Source organism: Chanodichthys erythropterus, chromosome 20 (genome assembly GCF_024489055.1).
Source record: "Chanodichthys erythropterus isolate Z2021 chromosome 20, ASM2448905v1, whole genome shotgun sequence".
Taxonomy (NCBI): Eukaryota; Metazoa; Chordata; class Actinopteri; order Cypriniformes; family Xenocyprididae; genus Chanodichthys; species Chanodichthys erythropterus.
The window spans coordinates 31815941-31836111 of record NC_090240.1 but is presented as its reverse complement, the minus strand read 5'-3'; the positions used below and the strand labels follow the sequence as shown (position 1 = coordinate 31836111).

At 37.6% G+C, this 20171-nt stretch overlaps 1 protein-coding gene across 1 annotated transcript; it reads left to right on the top strand.

Annotated features, from left to right (window-relative positions):
* The first annotated feature begins 541 nt into the window (after positions 1-541).
* camk2n1b (calcium/calmodulin-dependent protein kinase II inhibitor 1b) lies at positions 542-3451 on the top strand. The gene is made up of 2 exons (XM_067371805.1): positions 542-924; positions 2284-3451. The coding sequence occupies exons 1-2, from the start codon at positions 756-758 to the stop codon at positions 2352-2354; spliced, it is 240 nt and encodes a 79-aa protein (XP_067227906.1). The 5' UTR covers positions 542-755; the 3' UTR covers positions 2355-3451.
* Positions 3452-20171: the final 16720 nt, after the last annotated feature.

Here is a 20171-nt window from a genome sequence, read left to right as displayed (position 1 = left end):
TGAATGCATGAGTTGCACTGAGGTGCAATGCAAATTTATTTTTACTGACGTCCACATGAGAAACAATTACCATTTTAATATGAAAGCAAGGGTTTTTATGAATGCTTTCTTTGCCCCTTTAGATAACGACAGAAATAGTCCAATGCACAATGAAATATTGGTGCCATCACACTGTGGAATGGCAATCAGATGAAAGGGGGCCCTCGGTGTTGCTATAGCCCCAGGGCCCAATGTGTTCTTAATCCGGGCCTGTTTACAGCTATGTTGATTAATGTGCACTGCCACTGTAAGCGATCTGCGCAGGGAAGCTTCAGAGAGGCTGATAATAAACCAGCACGAATCAACCCTATATGCATTAAAACTCCTATCTTTCACCAAGAATAAGACAAGCTTCTGGGTGGCAATGATGTTCAACCCTAGTGGGACTGAAACCCACACTACACCATTGCAGGCAGCAGTGTGCGGGTGGAGGGAGGGGGATGGAGCTTCGCGTGCAGCCGGAGCATTGAGTCTGAGTGACGTCTCTCTGCTCTCTGAGGATCCGTGTGTTTTTGCATCGCGCTCCTGTTTTGCATCTACATCAGTTTTTCCGAATGACTTCTGCTCATCGCCTGTAAGAAACTGAAAGTGACTCCCATAGTATGAAGGTAAAATAAAGCAGAATCGTAGATTCTCGCGCGCCGTTCGCTTCCAGAGCCCTCTCTCGTTAGTTATCGACTGTCTTATCATCCCGATCGATTATTGTGAACGGAATCATGTCAGAAGTGCTGCCTTACGAAGAGAACATCTCTCCTTACGGTGATGATGGAGATGAAGAGCAGATATCCCTGACCTGTCGCCTGCAGAACAACAGCAGTAACTTCTTCAGTTCTGCGCAGAACAAACGCGCTCCGAAACTCGGACAGATCGGGCGCAGCAAGAGAGGTGAGAAAACCACTTATTTGCTTTGTGTCGTAGCTGAAATAAAATAAAAGTGCGTTTTATACTCTTAAAAGATATATTAATGTTGTGATATCCAACAATCTACATAAATAGCTAATTAATGTGCCGACCTAATGCTTCGTTTCCACTCATTACCTTTAATATAATTCCGATGACTTAAATATGCACATTTGTGGCATCACGTGATGATGTCAGCGTGATGCGTTTGTTTTTACTTGCCTGCCTGTTCATAATGAGATTTCATCTATTGGCATATTGTTTTTGATGTTTGCTGATGGCTAATTGACAATAGAAACTTTTTCGTTCTTACATATAAAAGTATATATAATATAGGTAACACTTTACAGTAAGGACTCATTTTTTTTTTTTTACATTTTTTAATATATAACTAACATGAACTAACATTGAGAAATAGCCTACATTTGTTACAGTACGCTATTAATATTGTTAATGTTAGTTAATGAAAATACTGCCTTTGTTTGTTCATGTTAGTTCATTTCAATGTTCTAATGTTAACAAATACAACTTTTGATTTTAATAACTAATGTTAACTAATGAAACATTAATGTAAGTGTTACCATATATATATATATATATATATATATATATATATATATATATATATATATATATATATATATATGTATTATTATTAATAATATTATTATTATTATTGAAGAACAGTCCAGATCGCAGCTATCAAGCTTCAAAAAGAACAACAACAACAAAAAACATTTTCCGGACATTTCATGTATTTAAAAGATATTAAATAAATGTATTTTGTTCTTTTTTTTGGAGCTTGAAAGCTGACTGAAATGGAAGTCATTATTCACTGATAATGATGTTCTTGAAGCTCTAAAATCTCTAAAATCTAAAATCTTTTTGGAGCTTGACATACATAAACTGTTGTTTTATGAAAAAGATATTTTATTTTACTTTATTTTGTTTCATTTCTATTTTATTCCACAGATTTTTTTTAAATAATATTATGGGTTTTTCACAATTTTTAATCAACATTTAACTTTTTGCAGTTCAATTAATTAGTCTTGCAGTGTGACAAAGTTTATTTTTAAAAGTACAAATATTATATTTAATATTAATCAGTATTATCAGGACAAAACGGCATGCATAATTTTTATAATAAAATTACAATTTTTTTTTTAAAAAATAGCTTAAAATACATGTTAGCATGTATTTATTTACATGAATTTCTTTTTCTCTGTGTGTGTGTGCGTTCTTCTGCAGTCTGACTGCCCTATTCTTGTCAATACAACTAAAGTCTTGTCATTTTTCCGAGGGCAGCATGTTTGACCCCAGTGCCTCGTGTGATTTCTCTTTCAGTTGTCATAGAAGATGACAGAATTGATGAAGTTCTGAACAACACAGCAGAGAAGTCATCGGCGGGAGTGTAACGCTCAAGGACGATGTTAAAGCGGCAGGAAATCGTGGGTTATGTGCATTCTGCATCAAAAGCACTTTGCAGTCCCTCTTAATATGGGTTGAATTTCACGGTGCGGCAGCAGGCGAGGAGAGAGTCCCTGCTGCGGGCATCCAAACGGAGGAAGCGGGGCTCTATCTGCTTTCTCTCTTTAAGGGCATGTTTCATATCCCTTCTTATAAAGTGACATCTTACACTGGACATATGTTGTTTAAAATACATGTGGAGTTGGTCTGTAGTGGTCCAGATTCAGTTTATATTGTGAGAGGAATGCATTGATATCAATCACAAGCACAAATATGACAACATTCGTTCATTATTTTGCCGTGAGACTGAGCACTTGTTTTCTCCGAATCTTTTTTGTGCACAATGAAACTTTAAATATCCTAATTATGATCTCCTGGATACATTTTGTGTTCTTTTGCAGAGATGACGGACTGAGAAAATGTTTTTTTATAGGATGAGAAAAGAAAGACTACTTTTTTAAAGCAATTTTTTCATGTTGCATATTGTAATTTTTTTGATGTGGCTGCAAACTGCCTGCTTAGCCTGAGTTCAAAAGCTTATTTTTATATCAAGGAGTTATTTCTGAAGAGGAAAAAAAAGCTTATTTGGGTAATAGTCGTAGCACTTTCAAACGTGGTTGTCAGCTAAATGGGTTTTGATCACTTTTGTGCCAAAAGTTTGCAAAATATGCCAGTCGACTTGTGTTTCCGTTCACCTGAGTAATGTGACGTTTTCCAGGCCTGCCTCTCATATATGTTTCAGGGCTTTTCTAACTGCTTTTTCTTTTGCATGAGACAGGCACAAACGCCTCCCGTGGCAGTGAATTACTATTATATTTACAGTATTGTTACTTTGAATGACGAACCTCAGACTCTTGAATATTGTGTATGTTGCACTTCTCTATAATGTTACACAGGGCTATATTTGCAATGAAATGTATGACCAATAAAATGTGATTACATAACAGAACTCTAAAACCCTCACTGTACGCTATGTGAAGTTTTCTTTTCTTTGTTGTTTTATCAAATGTAAGGTGACACTTTTCTAAAACAAATGCTTTCCAATTAAAACAGGCCTGTTCAGATATAACATTCAGAGTTGTTTTTGATCACAAAGCTGTCAGGTCAATAATGAGGAATGCATTCAGTTGTTTAACCAAAAGGATGTGCTGAAAATTGCTGTTTCTACTTGCAATATCGGTTCAAAAGTTGGTATCCACAGAGAATATTTTCTTGATTCACTCCTTAAAGGTAGGTAGGCAATTTGTTTTATAAACATTTTTTGTTTTACTCGTTGAAGCTCTTTTCACATCCTGATAGCAATCAATAACAGAAGTGGTCTAAATATTAAAACACGTACATATATCTTCTGTCAAAGTCTCAGGACCGAAAAATGTTCGGTCCGAATGCAATGATACAATGCCCTACCTGCCCTGTCAACATGTATTTCCATACCTGCTCGCGCAGACATCACACGTCATCAGTGCGTTTTATAAGGATATTCAGAGTTGTAGACAGACGTCAGTCACCGAGTGCCACAAAAAAACAGCAGCCTTTTACAGTTCCTCCTGAACCAAAACAACAAGCTTATGTTGCGTTCACGCCATGTCATAATAACCTTAATTACAAGACATCAACTCGTGATGTTCTACCCGGAGCTGTTCATGTCCTTAGACTCTGATTTATGCGTTTCTCTGGCAACACTATTGTTTATGTTCATTATTATTGTAATGTTATGTGCTTTGAGACTCAAGGTAATTTAACGCTGTCTCTTGTCTTGTGATATTTTGCAGACTCTGGTCTGGCAGTATATGTTCATGTTTTGAAGAAGGCGTGGCTTTAGAGAGCGCACTGAAGAGAGGGCGGGATCTCATACTTTCAAAGCTAGATTGCTATTGCTAGCCACTCTGAAATGTCCTACCCTACCTTTAAATTCACCCTCATGTCATTCCAAACCCGAAAGACATTTGTCCATCTTCGGAACACAAATTAAGATATTTTTTGATGAAATCTGAGATGTATTTTGCTTCTCCATAGACAGCTATATAACGACCACTTTTAAGGTCCAGAAAGTCAAAACTCTGACTCATTATTGTCCGGCTCCTGTGTCAGCATCACATGCATGCATGTGGTGCTCAGGTGAACAGCGTCGGCCAATACTGAGCCGATGTTTTGACGCACAACCTGGAGGCGCTGAATGTAAACAGCGTATGAAAAAGATACAGAAGAGAAAATATTGTTGAATAAAGTCGTTTTTTGTTTTGTTTTTGCACAAAAAAGTATTATTGTCGGTTCATAACATTAAAGGAACACTCCACTTTTTTTGAAAATAAGCTCATTTTCCAACTCCCCCAGAGTTAAACAGTTGAGTTTTACCGTTTTCGAATCCATTCAGCCGATCTCCGGTTCTGGCGGTACCACTTTTAGCATAGCTTAGCATAGTTCATTGAATCTGATTAGACCGTTAGCATCGCGCTTAACCCTTTCGATCGTGAGTTTAAAATATTCTAACTGTCCCCCCAGAGTGAGTTTTTTTAAGGCGAACGTTATTTTAGAACGTTCGCATTTAATGTTTCCATAGCGACGCGTCTTGCGTGTCACGAGCGCTGAGCGCAGCAACAATAACACTGTATGACAGATGGATCGCTATTATTTAGTTTTTCCTTTTTTATTTAAAATATTCGCAAAATTGCTTACCATGTCATCAACTATCTAATATTCCGATTCTCAAATATGTGTAAGTGAGTGTGCTTTGTCGTTTTAAAACCTTTATAAATGATCTTTATCTTGATCTATAATGCGAGATGGGTGCCGCCCTCTTAGTTTGCGCTGCAGTTCACAGAGTCCTGTCAGTCGGATTTACAGCAGGTTAATTCATCAGTTTCTCCCGAAATATAAGCAAGTAAGTGGCTGGTGAACTGGAAGAATAATAGAGTAAACTTTATAGTTACTTAGGCCCATTATGTGTGTCTGATATGAATAAATGTCGCCAAATTATATTTGTTATTGCTGCTTCCACTGATGTCGGACATCAATGTGTAAATTATAAACGCTTAATGTATTGTTTTAATGGTGCTTATGCATATTTAAATGTCTGAAACCTTAAAATAAACATTATGTGGCTGAAAACACTGCATAGCTGTGATATATGACAAGAGCGCGCGCGTCTGTCTCACAGCCAGGGCGCGAAAGCACAGTTTGAATCTGGCAGTTATGTGACGTCGCTGAACGTTCGAAATCCCATATGTGGTACCGTACGCCCAGGGGCACTGAAATAAAAATCCCATATGTGGGACCGTACGCCCAGGGGCACTGAAATAAAAATCCCATATGTGGGACCGTACCGCTCAAAGGGTTAAAAATGACCAAAGAGTTTTGATATTTTTCCTATTTAAAACTTGACTCTTCTGTAGTTAAATCGTGTACTAAGACCGACAGAAAATGAAAACCGGAGATCGGCTGAATGGATTCGAAAATGGTAAAACTCAACTGTTTAACTCTAGGGGAGTTGGAAAATGAGCCTATTTTCATAAAAAGTGGAGTGTTCCTTTAAGGTTGAACCACTGCAGTCACGTGGACTATTTTAACGATGTCTTTAGTAGCTTTCTGGACCTTGAAAGTGGTCGTTACATTGCTGTCTATGCAGGAGTCACACAGCTCTCGGATTTCATCAAAAATATCCTAATTTGTGTTCCGAAGTTGAACGAAGCTATTATGGGTTTGGAACAACATGGGTTACAGAATTTTCATTTTTGGGTGAACTAACCCTTTCAGTAGATGTTAAAATGCACACTGTTCCAGCCTCAAGGTTTAAACATGAGACTAGTGATGAGACTTGTCTGGGCAAAGTTACATCAGACATGGTCTTATACGAGGATCCGTTGAAAAAAGCGTAATGGCTAACTTGGATCATGTGTGCCTTGATAACCAACCACATTACAGCCTTGACATAATTGAATTTCATTGCTGTGCAACAGACAATCACTGTTTGTGGAGACCATAGAAATGAATGAGAAGTGCGTAAACAGAATAATTCCTGTTGCGCAATCGTACATTTCTCTTATAAAACAGCATTTATTTTTTACTGTAAACTAAAAATAGATCCAAAATGAATGCTTAAGAGCAAACATGTTGAAGATTAGCCGATGGGCTGTTGATTCATTAAATAATAAGCTATTTCCTCACAAAATTATTCAGCGTAGTCAAGCCTCTTCTCCATTGAAATCCATTTAAAAAAATGGCTTCTTGTCTCCTTCATAGCGCTTTTTTTTTTTTTTTACAGGTTTGCCTTCAACCTTTGGTTACATCCAGAGGGTTGTATTGCGGTTACTATCACGATATTAGTTATATATTACATATTTAGCAAGTAAACCTGGTAACCGGGTAGGGTATGCATGGAGCAAGCACCACCTACGTCAATATTGCATAACCGGAAGTTCCTCTAGCTAAAACAATAGTCACGATGCTAAACTTTATGGCTAAAAAAAAAAAATGCACAGAAGAATTAATATACGCTATTCAAAAGTTTGAGGTCAGTAGGATTATATATATATATATATATATATATATATATATATATATATATATATATATATATATATAAAAAATGATATTCAGCATTGAAGCATTAAACTGATCAAAAGTGACAATGACTGAAAAAAGTATCACAGTTTCCACAAAAATATTAATAATATTAATACTTAAGTAGCAAAACCATTTTCAACATTGATAATAATCAGAGATGTGTCTTGAGCAGCAAACCAGCATATTAGAATGATTTCTGAAGGATCATGTGACACTGAAGAGTGGAGGATCGCATTGCCATCACAGGAAATAATAAAATACATTTTAAAAATATTAAATTTGAAAACCGTTCTTTTAAATATAATAATATGTCACTGTATTAGTTTAGTTTTACTGTATTGATCAAATAAATGCAGCCTTGGTGAGCATAAGAGATTTTTTTTTTTTAAAAACATTAAAAAAATCCTACCAAACATGACTTTTAAACAGTAATGTAATTGCTATGATGACATTTTAAGCTTCAGTTTTTTGTTTTTGAACCTCTGGAATGTCTTGCCCAAATACAGACTTAAAAGTAAAAGTGTTCAAATTGAACATTCAGATTTATCCTCAATGGCCAACCAATCAAACTTACAAACTTCAGATTATTTAACAACTGACTTTGTTGAGCCACAAAGTCCAGATTCTGCTGAAAGCAACCTGGTCATGATGAAAGTTGGGACTCCCCTTCCAGCTCATTAGGACCCCCTGGATGAGTGGGTAATCAGGTGATAGAAGTGTCACAACAGTTCAGTCCATCTTTATGCTTAAAAGCGTACCATTTGGACAACATGGGAACTAGGTTTACTTATTCAATTAGCCTATTTCGTCAAAGGAAATGAAGCAAAGCTCCTCAAACGAGCGGTTTATATAGAAAACATGAGGCTGCAGGGGAAATAGCGAAGAAATCTATGAAGAAAGTAAAGTACTCAGTGTCTTTGTGTTGCTTTGAAAGGCATTGCTGTAGTATCTGCTCTCTCTCCCACATTACTGAACTCTCTCTACAGTCAGAAGTACGTCGAATGCACTTAGAAAGCACTAGAATGACTTTGCAAACTGAGTTCAGGTTTTATTTACTTACATTTTTATTTTAAACTGCAGAGTGCATTAGTAGCAGGAATGTGCTGTTCTTTCTCTGAAAGACAATGCCTTCATTACACTTACACCACATGCTGATTCATTATTGGAAACATTTAAATGTAACTGAAGTTTTATTGTTGTCATTGTAAATATTCACTTTCCCATGGCAACAGAGGGGAATCAGAGATTGTGGGTCACAGTCAGTGGACAGCATCGACACGGCGATTTTCTTTCAACACATGACATCCAAAATCAAATCAAGCTTGCGAACTGTTTTGCAGTGCAAGTTTTGCTAATTCACAAGCCAACAAACTGTGAGAGACACACTTGCAAAGGTAATGTTAATTAGTAAACCAAACAAAATACATCACTCAGCAATGAGATCATTTTACTGAGCGATAGGGAGTGGGTTTAATCAGTGACATTGTTAATAGACATGCTATCCAGCATCTTCTCGTCACCCCTTTGTATGGGAGAAAAGGTGAAAAAACATACGACTTTGTCCAGTTTTCTCCCTGATCGATTATGTGAGTTAATATGGCAATTCTCAATGCAGCAGGAATGACCTACAATGGAAACCTTTTTCACAATCATGACAGAAAATCAAAACTCACTAAAGCAAAAAGGCAGCATGATCCTCCAAATAAGCCGTCTAAACAAAACAGTTATTAAGAACAGTGACGTCAATTTCACATTCTCTATTGTGCAAGTCTGATTCTGTTTCTAAGAACAGAAATTGTTTTTGAACAATAACTTATAATCCTTTAAAGACAGAACTACTGTGAGCTACAAGGTTGTTAATCCATGGCATTTGCTTCATCGAAGCTGCCAGCCCACGTAATTTCAGCTTATTTTTAAAATAATCATATTTAGCAGCAGAATTCCTAGTGAATAACTACATCACCCATGATGTTGTACAGAAAATTACACCAATCAGTGAGTCAAAAAAGCAACACTCGCCAAAATAGCTCTTTAGCTCCACCCACTTCCATTAAGCGCTGTAATTAAGTCAGTCTTTCTAAGCTCTCAAAATACTTAATTATTTGTATATATGTGCATATTTTAAAATAAACTTAAAATGTATTGTTTTTATATATATAATCAACATTTATATATGAGAAGATTTATACTTCTCCATTTTTTTTAATTCAACAATGCAGTTCGCAATGCATCATGGGATTGTAGTTCTTTCCCTCACTAAAGCCGTTAAACACAGTCTTGTACCCTTGTCATTTTCAAAAAATTTTTGCTTCAAATCAAAATTTATAATGTTATGATTCACATTATTGCTGGTTGGCTTGGTTCATGGCTTATAACTCTTTTCTAAAATCCCTATGGGAGAAATTATTATTGGTTCTTCCAGAACCGCTGAAAAAGTGGGTGGGCACTATTGCACTCTGACTTTATGCGCCAGAGAAATGCCCTGTCCAATATGGCACCATAAACCCTTACGGTTGCGCATCAAGAGTGCATAGCAGCCGCATAGGGGGCGCTCACGAGCACCCTTCTTTAAGCTTAAATGACTAATGGGACACCCTACGGTCTTGTGGACTTAACGGACATGCGCACGCAGCGGCCATTGTAAGTCCACAAGACCGAAAGTGCACATGAAGTGTGCCATTTGGGACAGGGCCAAAGAAGCACATATCCATCTTTAGAATTTTGTCTTTGAACGTCGGTTTTTATTCTGTATGTTTCTATGGCATTGCTGTTGAAGTGTAATTAGCTGGTAAAGTGGATTTTCTTATTGCAGAGTTAACGAAAGTTATCATGAGCATTATAATGTTTGAAGCGGATTTCATAACAAACGCCAGTAGACCGGGAAGATTTTAAAACGAGCAGTTCATTCATAAATCCGTAAGATCTTACCTTCATGCTGTGGAAACACAAACCGCTGTAATCAATCTCTCAATATTTTCACCCTTTTTTGGAAAATCATCAAAATGCGAGCACAGATCATTTCTTTTACTATTGGAGCAAATGGAAATACAAAAATTATATTTGCTGTCATCTCCCATTCACTGCTATAGAAGTTTACCCTACTATGACGACTTCTGCTTCTGAGAAGCCCGGAAATGTGAAAAGAGTCCATTATATCAATGCAGCGCATCTCACAGGCCTGAAGCAATACAGAAAATAAACACATTTGGGGACAAAAACAAGAAAACAAAAGTGTTATTGTGTGTTGGCATCTCATTAGAGCACAAGCAGATGATGCATAGCTGCTCAGTGGGTCTGCAGCGTGAACGGCATGTGGCGGCCGGGCATCCACTTCTCCTTTATTATTTTGTCCACTCTGTAGACATAGACATGCTAACAGTACAGTTGGCTGCCATGGCAACAGATGCGCTCAGTGTTATCTTGGAGCAGCGATGTGAGCAAAAGCCCCAATTGGTGCCTTTTCTCTATGCAAATAATACAGCTTTGCATCAAAGCCATGTGTTTTAATTATTCTCCACTTAAGCTCACAGCCTCACGAGCCTCAGCTCTGAATGATATTGCTCTCAAGAGCCACGTGGTTCGCATGAAATCTTTTGTTGTTGTGTTTTGCTAACTGCATGTTACTATTGGATAAAGGAGTATGCATCTTTAAAGGAATAGTTCACCAAAAGGTTGTTAGATACCTGTTTTAATTTTATTTATATTATGGTATTCATATAAAACTGTATTAATTGGGGACTTGGGCTGTTAAGCTCCAAAAATGCAATAAAACACCAGAAATTACATAAAAGTAGTCCAAATGATGTGTGCTATATTCCTCTGAAGCCATATGATATTTTGTATGATAGAATATAGAGCAATAATTAAGTCCGTTATTCACTGAAAATCATCTCTTGAGCTGCAGTGCAAATCATATATAACATGACAAAACCTTTGTAAAAAAAAAAACAAAAAAACATATTTCCACATTGACGCACTTTATTTTCTCTAAGCCCATGAATGCGATGTACAAAGATGGTGTACTCATATTTCAGGATTTCAGGATTACCCCATTCAAGTAGATAGGACTTGGTCTTGGAAGCTCAAAATAGCTGCCCCGAGGCAGATATGGCCACTGAATGAACAGACTTTCCTTGAAAGGAACTTTGTTCAAAAGTAGCGAACAACAAAGGGGTTTTCCTTACAATAATACAATATATTCTCTATTAAATATTGTAATTTATTTATGAAGCTCTGCTTTAAGCAGGATTCGAAACAGTATGGGAGGTGGTGTGGCCAGAGGAGATGCTTACCTGCACGGCTCCTTGCTAGCTGGCCTCCGTTACACTCACCCCCATAAACCTTACTCCCGTCCGGGTCATGGCACCAATACAATTCCTTCATTTCTACTCAAACTGCTCCGAGTGGGATTCAAACCGGCGTTTCCGGTATGGGAGGCGGGCACACTAACAAGAACGCTAAAGACCGCAGCCTCTAGCATTAGTGTGTCACTTAAGGCCAAAGGAGTGATGTTTACCTATACAGTTCTTTACTAGCTGGCCTCCATTACACTCACCCCCATAAACCTCACTTCCGTCCGGGTCATGGTACCAATGCAACCCCTCCAGTTCTACTAGCACTGCTCAGAGCAGGATTCAAACCAGTTTGGGAGGTGGGAGTGCTAACAAGGACGTTAAAGACCAAAACCTCTACTGTTAGTGCACCTCTTGTGGCCAGAGGAGTGATGTTTATCTGCACAGCTCATTACTAACTGGCCTCCGTTACATTCACCCCCATAAACCTCACTCCCATCCAGGTCATGGCACCAATACAATTCCTTCAGTTCTGCTAGTACTTCTCAGAATGGGATTCGAACCGGTATCAGAGGTGGGCGTGCTAACACGGATGCTAAAGACCAAAACCTCTACTGTTAGTGCACCTCTTGTGGCCAGAGGAGTGATGTTTATCTGCACAGCTCATTACTAACTGGCCTCCGTTACATTCACCCCCATAAACCTCACTCCCATCCAGGTCATGGCACCAATACAATTCCTTCAGTTCTGCTCACACTGCTCCGAGTGGGATTCAAACCAGCATTTCTGGTATGGGAGATGGGCACACTAACAAGAATGATAAAGACTGCAGCCTCTAGCGTTAGTGTGTCTCTTAAGGCCAAAGGAGTGATGTTTACCTACAGAGTTCTTTACTAGCTGGCCTCCATTACACTCACCCCCGTAAACCTCACTTCCGTCCGGGTCACGGCACCAATGCAACCCCTCCAGTTCTACTAGCACTGCTCAGAGCAAGATTCAAACCGGTATGTGAGGTGGGAGTGCTAAAAAGGATGCTAAAGACCACAACCTCTAGCGTTAGTGCACCTCTTGTGGCCAGAGAAGTGATGTTTATCTGCACAGCTCATTACTAGCTGGCCTCCGTTACATTCACCCCCATAAACCTCACTCCCGTCCGGGTCACGGCATCAATGCAACCCCTCCAGTTCTACTAGTACTGCTCAGAGCGGGATTCAAACCGGTATGGGAGGTGGGCATGCTAACACGGATGCTAAAGACCACAACCTCTAGCGTTAGTGCGCCTCTTGTGGCCAGAGAAGTGATGTTTACCTTTACAGCCCATTACTAGCTAGCCTCCGTTATATTCACCCCCATAAACCTCACTCCCGTCCAGGTCATGGCACCAATACAATTCCTTCAGTTCTGCTCACACTGCTCCGAGTGGGATTCGAACCGGTGTTTCCGGTATGGGAGGTGGGAGTGCTAACAAGAACATTAAAGACTGCAGCCTCTAACATCAATCGCTAGTGCACCTCTTGAGGCCAGGTGAGTGATGTTAACCTGCACAGTTCTTTACTTGCTGGCCTTCATTGCACTCACGCCCATAAACCTCACTCCCGTCCGGGTCACGGCACCAATTCAACCCCTCTGGTTCTACTTACACTGCTCTGAGTGGGATTTGAACCAGCGTTTCTGGCATGGGAGGCGGGCGCTAACAAGGCACAGCTCTTGCTAGCTGGTCTCCATATGCTTATAAAATAACAGTTGAAGGACTTGAAGATTAAAATATACATTATATATATATATACAAATGTTTCACTTATTTTATGTTTTAGTGTCAATTCACCCAAACAACTTTGACAATGACTTTTTCTTAAATAAAATGAATCATTAGTTTAATGAAGAACCAGACGTGAAACCAGTGGCTATAACGGGCCACAGCAGTTTTGCGATTAGTTTTGACCACTAGATCACTATGTTGAAAACCTTCTTTTACAATACAGTTGAGAGGAAAGCTTTGTCGGGGGCCATTTTTGAAGTTGATTTGACTTTTGTAGTCTATTTTAGAGCATTTTAGAGCCAAGTCAAAAGACTTGGAATATAGCATACAACTCGTATGAATGACTTTTAATGTAGGCTGCTTCTATTATTGTCTTAGCGGCCACACAGTCCTTATTCACTCTCATTATATGAAAAAGAGTGGCAAGGATATTCTTTAAATTCACCTTCGACAGAAGAAAGAAAATCATATGGGTTTAGAACAACATGAGGGTTAGTAAATTGTTTCTTGACTTAAACAACTTAAAAAGGGCCTTAAATACATTTTTGCTTCCAGAAGAAACTATAATATACTTGCTATTTACTTAATTGCCATATATCTCTCTCTATCAGATACTTATATAAAGGTTAAATTCTGCTTTGTTGCAAGGCATCATGCCACTAATTGCAGTAAAAGACTGTTTTCGCTTTGGGACCATGTTTATCTGAAAGTTCCACAATGGTTGCTATGGAAATGTGTGCTGAGAAGGGAAGTTGTCCTAGTTAGCGCACCGCTTGTGTTGGAAGTGATCCGTAGGAGGCATGAGAACGATGCTCCTGTCTTATCATTAATTCTCCTTGATGCATTTCCAACAACAGCACAGGTCATCACATAATAACTAGAGTGCTATTGTGGTAAAAATCATAATTTTCCCATTTGCTTCTGAGAGGGTTGCATAGTTAGACACTCTCCACCCACTCTACAGATCGCTCACCTCTGTACCTCTTTTAAAAAGGTAAAAATGTCAATGATCCTAAAGTAATGTCAGATTTTTGCAAATGAGCCTGTTTGATCTAACTGACATGACACCAAACTGAAGTGCTAGAGCATCTTGAACTGTTTGGCTGAAAATAATAAGAAAACCCATTTCAGACTTGGCATTTTCACCAATATACATAAAAAACAGATAAAGCTCTGGTTTTGAGATGAGTTTATTTCTCTGGTTGCTGTAGTGCACTAAAGCCAAGGCGATCATGCTGTATTACAAACTATTAGATTTCATGCGTCATTGCCCTATGGCAATAAAACGAATGGGGATTTCTGCCTTTAAAGTAGCATCATGTTTAATGGATTTGTTGAAACCATAGACTGTAAAAAAATATGGACGTAGCGTCCGTGACGTCACCCATAGAGTTTTGAACAGCAGTTTTGACGTGTAAATGGGCCATCGTAAATGGGCGTCACCGCACGTCACTCCCGGATAACTGAAAATGGGCAAAGAGGCGGGGAGGTGGTTTGAGCTGATGTGATTGGTTGCTGAAACCACGCCCGCCTAGCTCAACGTGACCATGTTAGCAGGCAAAGGAGCTATCTATCTAGATACTATCTAAATTATTAATAAAGATAAGTTTTAACATCAGAAAGTTCTAAAGGTTTACTGTCAATTTACGGTGTTTTTTTTTAAGATATAGATGCTCCAACACCAGTAATTTGTGTTGGGTGTGCAAATAACAACATGGAACATCAAATGGAACTTCATACCATTATAATAGAGATCACGAGATTAATCCAATCTGTGGCACTTGGGTAAAATATAAATGTCCATTGCAAAACAAAAAAAAAACATTTCACATTTCTTCTGAATGATCTGCTCTCTGTCATCGTTCTTCAAGAAAGGATGCAATCTGAGCAGCCTTTATGTCAGGGATGGACAACTCCGGTCCTGGAGGGCCAGTGTCCAGCAGAGTTTAGCTCCAACCCTAATCAAACACACCTGAACCAGCTAATCAAGGTCTTTAGGATTAGTAGAAAGTTATAGGCAAGTGAGTTTTTATCAGGGATGGAGATAAACTCTGCAGGACACTGGCCCTCCAGGACCGGAGTTGTCCATCCCTGCTTTATGTTGTAAAACTGTATACGATCGTATCTAACAAACAAATGAGCCTGTGTCCAAAGTATATTTTTTTCAAAATAATGCACCAGTTTTAGTTATAATATCCAAGCAGTGTTGTCAGAGTTGTATATCCTCCTGGTATTGTCATTGTAGTAAATCTCGCAATCAAAACTTTCTGCTGAGGTAACATGACGCCTCACAGACAGCAGCGCAATCTACCTGTCACTCAAGTGACCACGCCCTTAATTATGGAGAACTTTAAGGCTTAATATAATTTAAACGGATAAGTTATAAAAAAATTCACCCCCCTCACAGTTGTCATGAAGGGCAACATTAGCAGTATAGACCAAAACCACAATTTGAACCAACTTGTAAACATGTTTTTTTCTGCTATAAACTTGGCCAATTTAACATGGGACTCTATGAGATTCTGCTCTCTTTTGGAGCCTGTCCCTAGCGGCCAGTCGATGAATCGCAGTTTAAGTTACTTCCGTATTGGCTTCACGAGAGAAAGGGGGAGGTTGCCGCTTGGTTGAAACACACTGGTATCCTTGTGAATGGGGATCGTTTTGACAACGTTTTCAACTGTACATGAAAAACGCAAAGGAAAAACTCTGTTTTTAGTACATCGTTGTCATGTAAACATACCATGACCATTCACACCATGACGATAAAGATATAGTTCTAAAAATAGTCCACACCATAGCAATAACGATAATGCTATAGAGGAACGATAGCGTTGGAATCACTTTCAGAATTTTTTTTTTCCAGCCGTTAAACGATAAAACACTGACAGCCAATCAGAATCCATACTTATTTAAGGGCTTGCGCATTTAAAATGGCAGACGACATTGCGGAGAAGTTAAGCCACCACTGTTTGACAAATCAAACCCCTTTTCAAGGATATGGATATATGGAAAACAATTGGACACACTCAGAATAAATGGTGGGAAATATTAACATTGAGATCATTATGGCAGGCTAGCAAACAATAAAATAAAATTACCTCTGGTATCCAGCGCTAGTTTTGACAACATTATCTTGCTTCCTTTGAAGTTGCAGTGAAAAAGACTAGGCATTGTTTTTATTCCACTATATTGACTATATTGTCAGCAAAATTCACTGTTAGATTAGATCGATTACACTAGCTATTCACTCGAAACATAGCATGCTGAGGACATCTGCTGGTTAAAACCATGTAAATGCAACAAGAACAGCAAAAACATGTTGTGCATACTTTGAAACCGCAGCGCGTGGGCTTTATCGTTTGTTGGTGTAGACTCAAATATAGTTATTGTTCTTGGTGTGAACAGGCCTTTAGACATTTACAGCACACCATTCATGTATGTAGCAAAAACATTGTGGAATGAGTTACACACTAAAATGTAATGCTCAATATGTGCATGATGCAAGAATACTAATTAAATTCATAATATAAATTCAGGGTTTATATATTTTGTTTGGTTCTTTGAGCAACCAAAATTATTTATCAACCAACATTATTACAATGTGCTAAATCCCATTTTAAAAATGGAAAAAAGCATGGATATGCAATGTTTTACACTAACTTTACAATACCATATACTGTAAATATCATATGAATGTGGTACTACCATGGTATATATCAAAATCCCACGGTATTATGATCTGATACCATCACAGTATACTTTTTTCAAGGGTTAAAATACTACACTATGAAGTCAAAACAAAAACTTTTTGAAAGTCCAAGCTGAACATCATTATACTGTAGATGTCAGAGGTTGAGCCAGTTATCAGCAGAAGAGTTTTTAATTGGATTTGATCAAACAGAAGTTTAATTCGAGTCACACTCATGCATTCTCTGTGAGCTTGATTGAAAGGTGACATCGTAACCCTGTTTGCTTTGATCCACAGGATCCACGAAATTGAAAGAATATTTGGTCACACTTTAGAATAGGGTCCAGTTCTCACTATTAACTATGACTTTTGCCTCAATAAATTACTGCGTATTAATAGTTAGTAAGGTAGTTGTTAAGTTTATGCATTGGGTAGGATTAAAGTATGTAGAATATGGTCATGCAGATTAATATGCGCTTTATACTAAAAACCAGCCGATATCCTAGTAATATGCGCACTAATAAGCAACTAATAGCGAGAACCTGAACTAAAGTGTTACCAAATTTTTAAATGTCTAAACAAACAGGTTAAAGTGATTATCAAAAATATAATTTTATAATTTTTTTAACAATTAAAATATTTTACTTTTTCATTTTTCCTAGATCATTTAAATTGCATGCTGTATTTATTCTTTAATTAACTGTTTAGTTGATTTATTCTTAAGTTTTTTATTTACTGTATATAATTGAGTTGTTTGTCAAAGTGAAATTTTACAGTGACATTTTATTCAAATGCAGAAACATTTCATAGCAGGAATAATTAAACATGAGACATTTTAAAAATAGTATTACATACAGACACACAAGTGAGATTTCTGAGAGATCTGAGAATTACAGGTACTACATCAAAAGTCATTTATTTCTATACCTGCTCATCTTCATTAGGATAAAAACAGGCTTCAGGTTTGAAGGGAGCACAGTATGTGGCAGTAATTGGCTCTGGGAGACATGTGTTTTAGCAACAGTGCAGGCAGAGGATGAAGGTGGAATTTAATTCATTATGTCCAGTGGCTTCATGGATCCCTGATTCAATTCAAGAGGTATTTTTTAAAGGCAGTAAAGGGGTGAGTCACCCCCTTCAGCACATGTGGTGTGAAATAATTAGATCTGTTTTACAACTCAATTTCCAAACATTAGGAGAACCTGTGTCAAACTCCTTCAGAACAAATCAGGGGCTGCGTAGGCAGCTGACTCGTTGCCTCGCTGCCTTATCAGTCAATGACTTTTCAGGCAGGGTTTGCGCACGAAGGTACCTCAGACAGACTTCTGATGTAGTGCAACGGTTTAATGGTCGACATGAAAATGGAGAGAGCTTTGGTGAAAACTAAGCGAATGTTTGATCACTACAATTACTAGAAATTACATCAAATGTGATAAACGCTGGTCAGAAACGTTCATGTACACACAACCCGACCACCAACCGCAACTTTCAGATACCATCTTTCATTTTCTAGCTGAACTGTCACCGAATGGAACAGGTTTGTGAGATATCAATGGCAGCGAAGGATACATCTATGAGAAGATGAGAAGAAGGCCTCTCACGAGACGTGATGTGAAGTTAACTTTGGATTTGGATGTGCCTTGATGCTTTACGACCTTGGAATGCATCCGCCGAAGACAGCATTTTTACGTTTTCGAACGCAGCCAGGGTTGTCATGGACACTATTAAGTCTCTGAAAAACTCATATTGAGAAAAAAAAACTTCAAGAGTATGAAAAAAACAGCCGACAGGTCAAAGAACTCAAAAACGATTTTGATTTTTAGCTCACATGCTTATAAAATGCTACTAGATGTGCACATCAAAAATTAGTTCATTTTCTTGTATAAAAACCCATTTACCATAGAAAATATTAAGCATGACATTATGAAGACAACATGTTAATTCCAAAATAAAAAATGTTATATTGTCAATGTACTGAAGCCAAAGCAAATTATTAGAATATTATCTGGAAAATATTTATTTTGTACAATTCACAGAGGTTGAGAGAATATCTTTTTTCCACCCAGTGTTAGAAGAAATTTAGATGCATAAGTCTGAATAGAAACTTTTTCAATTCAAATTTTTTCTTTGTATTGCTCTTTTCACGTTAAGTATCATTCCAAAGCAATTTTATAGAGAATATAATGCCTCGACCTTCAGTGAGCAATATAAAGGTGAGAGTGTTGAGGAGAAACTCCATAAAAAGATACAGCACAAGTACAAACTATTTCAAACCACGTATATGTAAATACATGTGAAGCCACCCTCTCGGCATCTGTGATTTGTTAATTCTCTTAAACCTTTAACTGAGAAAAGTATAATATTTTCACCGACCAATTGAATTCTAAATATAAACAGATTTTGGTGGCTGCAACACACTCCAAAAAGTTGGGACAGAGGCATGTTTACCACTGTGAGTACCACTCAATGTCCGTTTTCCTAAAAACAAGCTGAAAGGTGGACTCATCTGACTACCGCAGCACACATTTCCACTGTCATTGGACCATCTGAGATGAACTCGGGCCCAGAAAACTCGGTGGCATCTCTGCATAGAATTTATATATAGCTTTCTCCTTGAGTAACAGAGATTTAAGTTGCATTTCTTTATGCAGAATGTGTTAAGTGACAACGGTTTTCCAAAGTGCTCCCGATTTTCGTTCATTGAAATTAAAAATTTGAGTTAATACAATGAAGGCGATTGGTTTAATCAACAGAAACTCAAAATATGATGTTATCTGAACCACGTTATTGAAGTTGATTTGACATAAGAAAAAATGTTGTGATAATATTTTTTTACAGTCTGAAATTTCTCTGGATTCAATTAATCTTTCACAATATTATGTATGGCAGACGGTGAAGGACCGAAATACTTTACAATCTTGCATTGAGAATTTTTTAATTGTTTGACAATTCTCTCATGAAATTTGGCACAAAGTAATAAGTCTTTGGTCTTTGGATGCTGAATGGTGAATTAACAAATCACAGGTTTTTGATTTTATTGCATTTTAGAAAATCTCTGAACTTTGCATAAAATAACCGAATGTAAAAAAAAGCATTTGACAAAATTCCTTAAATCTCAACTAAAATCAAAACGAAAGCTGAACATATAAATGCTAATTAAAAACTATTGGTAACACTTTAGTTTAGGGTCCAGCTTATAAGCATGCATATTACTGAGATAATGGCTGTTTATTAGTTTTTATAAAGCACATATTAATGCCTTATTCTGCATGACCATATTCTACATCCCATTACCCAACTACCTTACTATAAGTCATAGTTAACCCTCTATGGTACGGTGTTTCCTCCAGGCAACATGGTCTATTTTAGTTCGTTTTTAATAAAATAAGGCACCAATTGATTGATCAAGCATATCTCAGGACAGAATAACTCAAATACTAATCAATAAAAGTGCAGGTTATAA